The following is a 13,614-nucleotide window of genomic DNA, read 5'->3' as shown; positions in this document are numbered from 1 at the left end:
AACATAATTAACATAATTCTACGAATTTTATAACTGATGATGCCAAATAGTCAACAGTATTTAATATAGGCAAATAATGGTATTTAACCTGAACTCAACTATTATATTACTTTATCCTTCATGAATATAATCAGTAGGTAATCTATTTTAAGATTCTCTTTACTATAAAAAAATAATAAAATGGTAATAAGTAGAGCGGATTTAAAGGTTTATACATATTTTTATTGGCTTTATGTAGATTTATGAGGATGAAAAATGTGGACAGTTTATCCATCATAGAGTTCATAATAAAACATTTATTTTGCATATTTTGGACATATCCAATTATTGTTCATAAAAAAGCATATTTTATTTAATTCTCGAGTTGTAATTTTTCTAGGAAAAAAAAATTTAATTGTTATATTTATATTCCCATGTATAGAACTGTTATCCATTTTTTCCACTTAAATAATTTATCTTTTACCAAGGAATGGTGCATACAAGTTATTCATTGTTTTTATTTAACTATTTTGTTTTTTATATATAATTGTATTATATTTATATTTCTATGTATGAACTGTTTTAAATTTTTATATTTAAATAATTTACCTGTTATCAAAGGAATGGCCCATAACAGTAATTTAATGTTTTTATTGAACTATTTAAGAAAAAAAAAAAAAATCATATTATCGTATATTTACAAGTTTAAGAAATATTTAGAGATTATTTTAGGATTTTTTTTAGATTATATTAGCATCATATTTTAAGATTTTAAGAACCTAAAAATCCACTCTTTAGTAATAAATAATAACTAACAATTTATAAATGTACTAAATTACAAAAATTATCTATATTTAATTCAGAATTATAAACAAGTACAAACATAAACTAACTATAATTTAATAAAGCATTATGAATAATTATAAAAAAAAAAAAAGTATAAAACCTTTCCATAGTTAAATGACAATGTTAAATGCAAAAATAATTTCAAAAGCTTATAAATACATATATATATATATATATATACATGAGTAATTATGGTTTATTTTTTTACACGCAATTTGGAAATTTGAAATAGCGCTCGAGATGGAGTAGGTATTGAATCCAAAATGTTATCCTGTTTTAAAAAATTTAAAAATTAAAATATTATACTAACATTTAGGGGTTGAAGTAGGGAGAGGAAGATAGGAATTCATCCAAAGGTGGAAAATTGTAGGTGTTACTTTTGTAGCATAAAATTTATTGATAACTGGTTTGATATTTTTAACTTTGTTAATGATGTGTTTAAAACTCAATAAGTATGATTGTACGCTAATTATAAGAAAGATATTGTGATTTTAAAATAATTAAAATTTTAACATTTTCACGTGAAAAAATTCTTACTTCCACCTCTGCTACACATGAATCATTAATACTCACAGAGGGCACAGTAGCACTTTCAGCCAATATAGATTTACTGTCAAATAATTTACGCTTGCGTGTGCTATAAGGAATATTATCGATTGCTTCATCCAACATTTTGTCATCAAGAGTATAGCCTGCATATATAAAAAAATTTACTAAGCAAATAAATATTATGAATGTTTTTAATGTACATTATTTAAAAATTTTATAATTTATTTTATTTAACATTGAGTTAGACTTATTATTAAAAAATTGTAGTCATCACACCAACAAATTAGAATTTTCATTACAATAGAAAAAATGTATTAGTTTTTTTTTTAGTCAACTCTTTCAAAAAGCAAAATTTAAACACTAATTAAAACATTTTTAATACAAATCTTTTATTCTCTATGTGAATTAATACTATATAAATATTTGATATATTTATATAATTACTTGGCATCAAATTTTTCTTATCCCTGCAAAAAATACAAATAATCATAAAAATTGAACTTATTTCAAACTTTGTTTTGTTGTGATTGAGTTACAAAAATTATAAATAAAGTTTAGATTAATAAGGAGCCAAAAATATAATATGAGTAAAAGGGTAAATCAATTTTATTTAGACATTTAACTTACTTTTTAGCTGTTCTGCATTTTCGTACAGATTTTGATTCAGATTTAACTATCTAAATACAAAAAAAAAAAAATTCATTATGTATATATAATTAAAAAAAACATCTATATTTAAATTTTACTTTATTTTCCTTCTCTTCATATTCAGTTTGATATCGTAAAGGCTAAAATAAGAATATAAAAATTATAACTTAGGCTAGCTATGATACAAAAATTAACTTACTGAACCAATGTTGCTTAAATCTGTTAGTATTCCAGTACTTTTGGTCATAGGCTAAAATATTAATATAAACATTATAATTTAGACAAGCTATTATACAAAAATTAACTTACTGAACCAATGTTGCTTAAGTCTGTTAGTATTCCAATACTTTTGGTCATAGGTTTCTTTTCTGTTACCTCAACTTCTCTGTAATAAAAGGAAAAATTATGAATAAATGATGATTAAATTTTTTTATTTTAAAGTTATTACTTTAGCTTAAATTCTAATTCTTCTATTTGTTTTTGGAGTTTTGCTATTTCTAAATCTTTTTCTATAAAAAAAAAATAGTTAAATATTTAGATAAAAATAATATGTATACGATATAGAAATATTATTAATCAATATAATTATATATTACAATCCCAGGATTTCATATCTAACTTCATTTTTATAAGTTAATAGCCAGGTTCGGACCTACATTAATATCGATTAAAGTTTTTGTAAGAAAGGATGACTATAATTTATATTTCCTAGTGTTCTATGTCTTAATATTGATTATACTAGTCAAAAGAAAGTTAAGTAAACCATATAATATAAATAATGACTTTTCTGTATGTTATATTAAATAATGTGAAAAATATTTGATTAATAATACTAAAACTTTTTATATATAATTAACAAAATTATGAGTTAATACAACTATTTTACAATTTTGTAATAGACAATAATTAAGAAATCAAAAAATATATAATAAAAAAAATATGTAAAAAGATTTGTTCAATGCACGAAAAAACTAAGTCAATATTAATAATTATTACTATGCTCAATAAATTGGCATTTTATTTAATATTTAAAGATATATAATAAAAGTATGGGATGTATTTAAAATTAAATTAAATGCACATTGTTTTCAATTAATTGACAATATTCATAATGGTTAAATTATAATATATACTACTGATATCCTAAAAAATAGTTTTATACAATAACTAGAAATTGTTCAAATGTTAATTTATATCTAGAATAAAACACAAATTATTAGTTAAATTATTACATAATCTTATTACCTGATAATTTTGAATTGATTTCATTAGAATTTTTATATTCATCAAGTGTTTTAGACTAAAATAAAAAAATAAGATAAGTATGATTAAAGAAATTCACTAAAAATATAAATTATACCATAATCAGATATTGTTTTCTCAAAGTTGAGTATTGTTGAAAAATTTGAGAATTTGTTTCTTTATATTTGTTGTTCTTAATTTGTAACTTTTCAATTTTATTTTCCAAGCTAAGAATTGTATTTAATTTTTCATCCATATATTTGAGTATTTGTTTTTCAACCTAAAAAAATTCAAAAAGTTTAAATTCAAAGATCAACATTGATTAAGAACACAGAGCTAAAAATGTATTAAACCTACTGGAATTATTAATTTGTACGATTAACATAAAAAAATATCTAATATATGAATAATACTAAGAATGTTAAAAATATATAACCAAATAAAGTTTAGATTTAGAAGAGAAATAAATACTAAATAATAAAAATAAATGATCTTACAGCTTCGGTTATCATTTCTTCTTGATGTTGTTCCATGTCTGTAATAATATTATCTTTGGCTTCTAAGGAACCAGTTAACCTTTCTATTTCTAAATCCTATAAACGTTTACATTAAAAATGAAATATTATGAATTCAAACAATTCTGTCCTGTCCTGCTAAGAATAAATTTTTAAGTTGGTTCCATGTCATTTTAAGATAAATGCACTTTTGTTTAGTAATTTATGGAGATTTAATTTTTTATAAATATATAATTGTTTTTTTAAGTAAAATAAACCTTCTTCTATAATATTATACCTGATGAAAACAATGAAATTATTTATTATTATTATTAAATTATTATTTTACATGTATGAAATCAAAAAAAATATATATAATAAAGAATAATAATAAATAAGAATTAAACAATATAATATGGCTAAATAACTTCTATTTCCGTTACAATAATACCATATATAAAAGCTAAGTAAAAATGTTGCATTTGAAATATAACTGACAAATTTAAGTAATTTTGATTTATAAATATTTTGCTAATTCCTGTTTTCTTCTTTTTTCCCATAGCATTTTTTACTTATTAAAGATATATCAAATTAATAATTATAAGTTGAAGAGTGTGATTAAAAGTATTTAATTTTTTTTTTTTTTTAATATAAAGCAATCTTTTTTAGCAGGACAATAAACATAAATATTATTTAAAACTGAATATATAAATATTAAACATACTTTTTCATCTAAATATTGATATATTTCATCAAATCGATTATTCTTTTCATTTATGACGGCTTCCAATTGTTCATACTCAGTAGTTGCCTCTTTTAACATGATTTTATAATTCTAAATAAAATGAAGGAAATTGAAATAAAAAGTAACCATAAAATTCAAAATGAAAAAAAAATACTTACATCAATTTCTTGATTCTTAGCATTGAGTTCTTCATGTCTCATATCCTGTGTATTTTTTAAGGCCTATAAAGTGAAATATTTGATTATAATATGAATTAAATAATATGCATTTTAATATATTACATTAAGTTCTGCAAGCAACTCTTCATTTTGTACTTCAAGTTCACCAATTCTAAATTCATAGTTTTCCATGGTACTTTTATTATCATTTTCATGGTTATTTAAGCTAACTGGGTTTGATTGAAAATTCTGATTAAATGACAATTTTAAAACCATTAAACCTAAACTTGAAAAAAAAAACTTGGGATAAATAAATAAATTACCGCTAATTTTTCATCTCTTTCTTTAATTTCTTCTAAATAAAAATCTTTCAATCTTTTTATTTTATTTTCATAAATTTCTGTTCTATTTTTGATTGAGGCTGCTTTCTGTTCTCTAAAAATAAATAATAGTTGTTGACTAAATTATATTGTCAAGTACAAAGCACTCACTTATAAAATTTCTCATTACGATCCAAGATAACACGAAACTCTGAAAGTAAGTGTTGTCGAAGTTTGGTTTGTTCTTCTTTTAATCTTATTTCAAAATCATTATAAGATATCTGAAAAAAATTAAATTCTTTTTGCTATTCAATAAATAAAAAATAGTTTTATACATTTTACAGACCATTGGTTCCTCTTCTGTATTTGATTCATCCAAGTTTTCATCTTCATTAATTGAATCTAAAATACATACATTTACTTTCACACAAATATTTATATAATATTAATATATATTTATTATTACTCAGTTTAGATTTAGTTTGATCTATGTTTTTGCAATTATTTGCCGTCCAAATAACAAAACTTGGTCTGGGTTTGGAAATTGTTTTAGTTTTGCTTTTAGTAATTGAACGTACAATAGCAGACATGAATAATACTTGTTTGGTTTCTTCAAATAAGCTTGGAGATGTATCAACATTGACTGCCATTGATATACCAGTTTTATTACAGCCTGTTAAGGCAGTTTGAAAAATTTGGGTTAATTTAGATTCTCTGTATGGAACCAAATTATTTTCACCTCGCTTTTGGTTTTCACTTAAAAGAACAAAAATAAATAAATAACAATAATACACATTTAATTAATTTAAGTTAGTTGATGAGGTAAAAATTACCGTAACACAGAAAAACACTTGTTCAGTACTAATAATGAAGTATTTATATTCTTAGATTCTACAAGGCGATCACCAATGTTCAATGTTTTTTTAAGACGTTCAGAGCCCGCCAAGTCACAAAATGAAATACTAAAAACAAGTTAAATTTTTTTTAAAACCAAGACAAATATTTTAAAAATATATATATATATATATTTTTATTAAACCTGCTAATAACAGCTGTTTTAGGATTTTCAACATTTTCTACCCTCATTAATTTCATAGTGAAAATACAATGTGAACGGCTAGAACACTTATTCAAATTATTGCTTGCAATTTTTAAATTATTTTTACCAAAAGTCAAAACTTTATATGCTTCTTCAGCAGACCGAACAAATACATGACTTAAATCTAAAAATGATTATAAATAACATTAGCTAACTATAAGTATGAAATATATTTTCATAGCATATTTTTCAATGCACTTGGAAGTAAACACATATATAGACATACCTCTTACATATACATTTTTATCTTGATCAAGTGAAAGTTTGAGAGGAGTTCTTTTCTGTTTAGGCAAGCAAGTTACCAAAAGATCATAGATGGATTCATTGTAAATTTCTGAGTAAGAAACCCAAACAGTATAGAAAACATCACCATGATCCAATGTTACATTATCAACATCTTTTATTAAATCAAACATTTTTGTTATGTCATTATTTGTCAGATGATCCATACTATGAATTGTCTGACCCTCATCAATTTGAGATACAGAAGACTTTAAACCTTCCTATAATAATAAAAATGAAATAGGAAGTATAAAGATAATGAAACGTTGTATTTAAAATTTACTTGTATTTTTTCATTGCACCAATTATTTAAAATATTATTTCGAAAACTTTCTTCAACTTTGATTAAATTTTCATCTAATATATGTGCGGCAATAACTTTATCAGGTTTATACTTGCACTGAGCCATTAGTTTATTATTTAATGTGTTAAAGACTAGGAGAAGAGTTCTAGGAATAATACCAGGGTCATTTAAATTTCCTATGAAAACAAAATTTTATTTTTTATTAACTGATTATAATAAAAATAATTATTAAATAAAAACTACCATGGATAGTATAAGTCTTTCCAGCATTTGTTGTGCCATAAGCAAATAGTAATTCATTATTTCCATTCAAAAATCGTAATACTTTATCATATATCCAGGTGTCAAAAAATTTTTTTTGATCAACTTCAGGACCAAATACACTGGAAAACATATACCTAAAACCCAAGTTAATATTGTTAAAACCAGTTAAGAATAAATATGTATAATTCTTACTCTATTACATCTTCACGTGCATTTCCACTTGAACAAGCAACTGTGTTATCACTTAATATTGTTAATGTATCAACCTACATAAGAAATATTTTAAAATTATGTTATTAAATACATTTATTTACATAAAAGATAATATTTATATTTAACATATTTACTGCACACATGATTTTTGGCCTACTACGCCAGTGCTCGTGTTATTTTTTATATTAATTTTTTTTTTTTTATTATTATGAATTAATTTACAGATCAGTAGGAACAGTCCATCTCTTTATGATTTTATTTTTAAAATTATAATATCCCAAAGGGATTACAAGAGCAATATAGTTTACAAAATATTTATAGCATAGACAATTATTTAAGAACTTAATATTATATTTTTTAATATAAGATGAGAATAAAAAAAATAAAATAAAAAAAGTATGGTATGCTGTTACAAGCATATAGGACTCTGGACTATTATTGATCATATTTGTTGAGCATTTTGGGATCAAAAAGAGGAAATTATTTCTTGCATTGAATGTTGGAATATTATGGTTTATTATACTTAGGATTTAGAGGCAGAATAGTTTATCATTTATCATTTTATAACTTTCTAGAGGTCAGTGATTCTATACGAAATTTTACAGCTAAGGAATTTAAGAAGACATTTACTCAATGTAATTTGTTTACCATTATCCTTAAGAAACATCATTAGATTTTTTTCAATTTTAATACATAAATTATTTTGTTTGTATTTAGATACATCCTTTGAAAGCACTGGCCAAGCATGAAATTACATACAGTTATGTACGCCGAATAAATACAAATTTACCAACAGTATATTTAAAATATTAATTGATATTGTGTTCAGTATATATATTAAACAGAAGAATTATACCTACTGCCATAAGCTTACCTCATTACTTGGAATACTAAAGGTTCGTGGTTTTAAACGTAAACATACATCAATTTTTGGAGTCCCAGAATTGTCATTACACTTTTCTAAAGAATAGTTCAGCACTATTTTAGGTTTGCCATTTATTTTTCTTTGTCCAAAACCAGTAATACTTGGAACTCTTGGTTCAACATAAGAACCAGTAGAATGATTTTCTCTAGAATCATTCATCTTAATTCTTTCTATAAAAACCTAAAATTAAAAAAAAATTAATTCAATAACAATAAACTGATTTAAAAATAATTTTAATGCAATTTTATAACTTAAAATTTTTACAGTATTAAATGGTAAAAGAAATTTTTTTTTTTTTATTAAAATATATTTGCTATTATAAACACAACATTGAAAATTAAAATATATTCAGAATATCATTATTATCCCCCCCCAAAACCAAAAAAAAAAAAAAAAAAAAAAAAAACATTATTTTGAGGATTGCATAAAAGTACTACCTATTTGGTTTATGAATTTACTTCTTACTTTTCTAATAAAATATTTACATTTTTACAATTTGTATAACATCAAATAGCTAATTCCAGTTAGAAGATCAAATTAAGATTTCGCAGTCATAAATAATAAATAATAATCTATGATTATTCTCTACACAATATAAACACAGTAAAAAATCGTTCAGACGCTTTTGAAGCGTTTTTTATACGGGATCCCATCTGACAGTAGCAGAGCTAACTTTTTTTTAAGTAAGGCACTGATGAAAAATTTTAACCACCCATTCACCAATTATTACTCATACACATCAAAATAACCATTTTGAGAAAATGCATGATTGTATTAATTATATTTGAACTTACTCAGTGGGCAATGATCATCCAACCATATATTTAAAAAAATCTGTGAGTCCAAAAGCTCACAAAACTACCTTTACGTTGCCGCTGCCATCTGATATACTTTTTAAGTGTTTTGAATGGTATGCCAGATAAAATAAATTAGAAAATGTTCCAAGAGTTAAATGTTATTTAATACATTGTAACATATATACATATTAATGGAAAAAAAAAAAAAAGATCGATTATAAATAAAAAATATTTTTAATATCAAAAAGTTGTTTATTATCGATAAGATAAACTTTACAATCAAAATGTTATTAAAGTATATATTAATCAGGTTTTTTTTCCAATATTAAAAGATATTAGAGACCAGTAAAATTAGCGCATTATGCGGGATTACGTACTATAAGAGAGCTTATTAATAGTGTTTTTTTCAATGCTAAAAGATATATGGGTACTAGGGACTGGAAACAATCTGTGTATTAACAAGGTCTTACTGTAATTGAATATTGTATTATTTTGTGCAATGAGTTTATTATTGATGATATATGTAATTGCATTAAAAGAGAGCTCAAAACATATGTATAAAGAAAACCTATGAATATGTACTAACTATTTAATACTCAATAATAAATTTTTTTAATTTACATAAGCTATACAAAAACAAAAATTATGTAAAAAAAAAAAAAAACTACCAATTTATATAAAAAGGTAAATATAAAAAAATCAGGCTTCTTAATAAACAAATTCATTCAAATTTAACTTAACAGTTGATCAGGTCTAACCGAATGCTATTTTCAAAAAAAGTTGGTCGTACTTCCCTTAGAAGTTATGATCAAAAAAAACATTACCAATCTGAGTAACACACATTACACGTATTCAACTTGTAGGTTATATAATTATATATAAATATATATAATAAAAAATAGAAGATAAATAAAATATGACATAAAATAAATAAATAAAATAAATCCAATAAAAAATGACATCACAGAAGAGTGGAGAAGAAGGAAAAATAAAGAGTTTCAAGAAATGTTTAATGAAAACAACACAGTGGACGATTAAGAGAAGACTGCGTTGGGCAGGACATGCAATGCGGAGCCAAAACTTTCTACTAAGAATGGTGCTCAAACAGAATCCAGTTAGAAAAAAACCCTCGGGAAGACCAAAATTGAGGTGAGAAGATACAGTTGAGAGAAATGTACATGAATCAGGAGACGGATCAAACTAGGATTTGGCGAATAGAGACGAATGGAGAATTGGTCGTGAGACGGGATGGTCCTAGTGGCCGAATAACCCAAAAAAAAAAAATAAATATTTTGATTCTATAAACCAGCTATCACATTAAGCGGAACTCACTATACTATATAAACAATTATAATTAATCTCCAAATCTACTTGTTATGTAATGTGAGGACAATTCAGTTTAATATTGTTAATTTTACATAAATTAATAAAACTGCAAGAGTCTAACCAAATTGAAAACAACCCTCGATTTTCTGTAAGAAACCACCTCAGTTGTAATAAGATTGGTTCATACCATTAAAAGTAAGTTACACTAAATTTTTGATTTTACTGAAATATCAAGAATGAAAAATTCGCGTTTTGAAAAAAAAAATATTCAATCATTTTAGAGCATTTTTAAGTTTTTTTTTCACCAAAACTTCTAAATGAAGATTGACTGGCTTTTTGAAAAGTACCATCTTATTATACATGCGAAAACATGTAAATTTAAAAAAAATTATTAAAAATAGCTAGAGAGCTATTTATACCACAATTTAGTCGTCATGTAACACCTAAGCATCATTATTAATAATTATAAGTAGTAACACAGATTAAAAATATAAAAAATAAATGGTTAAGATTGACAATACTAAATTGAAGTGGTTCCCTTTTCATTAAAAATGAATAGCATCTTTAAACTGGTATGTAACTTACAATAAAAAAAATTATTTTAATTGCAATTTTATTTCAAAATAAATTAACCTTTGTATTATTAAGTACCAGTCTGAGTGTACAGACTTATGTAACGGAAGAGGAATAAAGACAATTGTACAGCTTCTCAATTAATTAAAGAACTAAAGACTTTTAAATATTTACCATATTAAATAAATTCTAAATTCTATAGTATAATTTCATAAAATAATTCAAAGTAGAAATTAAAATATTAAGTTAAGCAGCATGAAGGTGCTTGCATTTACCAGATTAAACCATATTTGAATATTGGGTCTGTTAGCAACCTCCATTTAGCCTCCAGTGCCTAATGTCCATTTCAAAGGACATTTATATTTACCCCCCTCAAGTGCCAAGCCACTTTTATTTTAAATTTACATGATATGATGTTATAACCTCAAAGAAGATATGATAAGGAACATAATAAATAATATAAACATTTTTATTTTTATCGTACCACATATAAAATACTCACTAAAAAGTGTCCATTACAATGGACATTAGGTAATTGTTACTACAACGAAATTTTAATTTTACGCTATTAAGATTTTTATTTAAATAATTAATCTCTTAAACTATATATAATGATCTTGTTGACTATGATTTATTAATTAAAAAAACTAAATTACTTTTTATGGAAAATAAAAAAAATCAATTATTGCTTGTGGTAATGCAAAAATACAAAGAACATTTGCTGCATTGAATCTTTTTTTTTTTTTATATCCTTCATATCGACACTTTGATGAATCTTTTAACAGATAAATTTGAATGAAACATTTTAAAATTTTGAAAATTTTTTGGTATGCACATCTACAATGAACCTAATACACAATTTCACTGAATAACTGTTTAAACAATTTACACTAATAGAATTAATTACAATAACAGCTTATCAAATAATAAATAGTATGCTTAGTACAAAAATAACTTGTAATAGACATGGACATATATTATTATTAAAATAAAAATAAACCACTATAGGCATTCCCAGAAGTAAATATATTTAAATGTATTAGTAAAAAAAATATTTTAATCATAAAAGCCAGATGTCCATTCTAATGGACATTGTTTGAAACAATATAACAAATATTTAAACATAATTTATTATTTTCAAATTTAACAAGAATACACATTAATGTTTATGTAAATAAAAATTTTTTTAACTTTCTTGTCTAAAATATTTATATAAATATAAAATTATTTTAATAAAGACGGTAAAATTACTTAATTAATAAACAAAAAGATGTAAAAAATTTATTAATATAAGTTAACAACAAATAAGTATTACAATGAAAATAAGTAAAATAATATAATATCTAAAAAAAGCTCATTAGAAAGGACATCTGGCACATACGATTACAAATGTTAAAAACAGGTCAGGCGTTAACGGGGTAGAAAAATATGTCCATTTCAAATTGGGGCCACAAGGACGCACTAAGTATGGGTGTTGGATGGACATACCATTAAGCGTGCACACCATCGTCGATATGATGTCCGATAAAATTTTGTTATAATTTATTTTGTCTTAACTAGTATATAATTGGTTGTAAAGTTATAAAGACGTATTGCATAATATTTTCACAAAATTTTTTTAAATATGGAACCACACAGTTTTTTCCCTTTAGTTCATAAACCTATTTATACCTAAAATAAAAACAGACTAAAAGGGAATATTAGGTTCATCCAAAAAATTGTGAACGATATACAAATGGTCATTACGTGAAGTTGTACTATAAACTTCGAGAAGATTCGTCAAAATATTTTAACTACTTTCGCTTTTCTGTAAGATCATTCGACGAACTTTTACTGTGCATCAAAAATATGATATAACGTGCGTATAGCGTACACGGAAATGTGCCCGTGTGACCATGTAGCTGATGTTCACATTTAAAATACAAATTCAATTAGATTGGACGTTGATACGTTCGACGTCCGTTATATTTAACACGCATTACTCGTGTGCCGGCTCCTGTAATCGATAATATTCTACGACGCACGTCAAAAAGTACGTGCATTTTGTATGCTCGTGTGGCCTCAGCTTTAATGGACATTAGATACTTAGAATTACGAAAATAACAAATGATTCCGGCGCCAGGAGGATATACTCAGGTCTCATGGGAATCAGTTGTTCGGCACTATGGCTTTATAATATAAAGTTAATTCCAATTATTATTTAACACTCTGAGGTGCTAAATGCGTACGTTTCCAGACTTATTACTATAATGATTGACCTCGCTAATATTTCCTCTCGCACAAATCTCATATTCTGTTGTGCACTCTTACAATGAATTCTAGAATTAATTGGATTTCCTGTCTCAATATTACTTTGAAGTGCCGCCATGTTACTCACATTTACGTATGTGTTTGTGTTACTCTTTGGTCCTATAATCGTGCCAATAATTCCTTTTTACATCGTTTACGCAAGTCCTATATTATTTATTATTTATGTGGTCCTCCTATGTAGTGATGGTCACAAGGACCTACATTTATAGATGTAAGTAACAGTATACTATAGGCCGGTTGGCTGTTATTGTAACAATGAAGTAAATCATGAAAAACTTGACAAGCGGTTAATTCTTGCATTTGAGCAATTTGCGTACTTACCAAGTACACAACTTACGTTCAACACTAAAAATTCACAAAATACACAATAAACACACGTACTTCAAAATATGCCTCGATGTGAAAATGCAATAGCGGCGACGGTGATTATCAAATTACACAACTAACGTTCAACACTATAAATGCACAAATTACAACAATTCAGTTTAACGAAAGTAGATTTATAAATGACCGATGACTACTTTGTTTGCCGTTAGCCGT

General features: G+C 24.6%; 1 protein-coding gene across 1 annotated transcript; it reads right to left on the bottom strand.

The window, feature by feature from the left end:
• Positions 1-899: 899 nt before the first annotated feature.
• On the bottom strand, positions 900-13,614 carry LOC112680144 (kinesin-like protein KIF20A). Its single transcript, XM_025550154.1, has 27 exons — positions 13,456-13,614; positions 8,018-8,248; positions 7,123-7,196; positions 6,910-7,064; positions 6,646-6,842; positions 6,307-6,583; positions 6,021-6,204; positions 5,815-5,943; positions 5,448-5,737; positions 5,328-5,383; positions 5,153-5,262; positions 4,985-5,096; positions 4,785-4,910; positions 4,662-4,724; positions 4,483-4,593; positions 3,762-3,857; positions 3,383-3,544; positions 3,268-3,322; positions 3,185-3,189; positions 2,471-2,553; positions 2,332-2,407; positions 2,222-2,272; positions 2,121-2,162; positions 2,002-2,051; positions 1,819-1,841; positions 1,399-1,517; positions 900-1,096 (listed from the first exon to the last, which is right to left on the bottom strand). Exons 2-27 carry the CDS (start codon positions 8,225-8,227, stop codon positions 1,022-1,024), a joined length of 2,931 nt encoding a protein of 976 aa, XP_025405939.1. The 5' UTR covers positions 8,228-8,248; positions 13,456-13,614; the 3' UTR covers positions 900-1,021.

The sequence above is a fragment of the Sipha flava genome, unplaced genomic scaffold (assembly GCF_003268045.1).
Source record: "Sipha flava isolate LNK unplaced genomic scaffold, YSA_version1 174_pilon_pilon, whole genome shotgun sequence".
NCBI classification, from domain to species: domain Eukaryota; kingdom Metazoa; phylum Arthropoda; class Insecta; order Hemiptera; family Aphididae; genus Sipha; species Sipha flava.
This window is presented reverse-complemented; position numbering and strand designations above follow the sequence as displayed.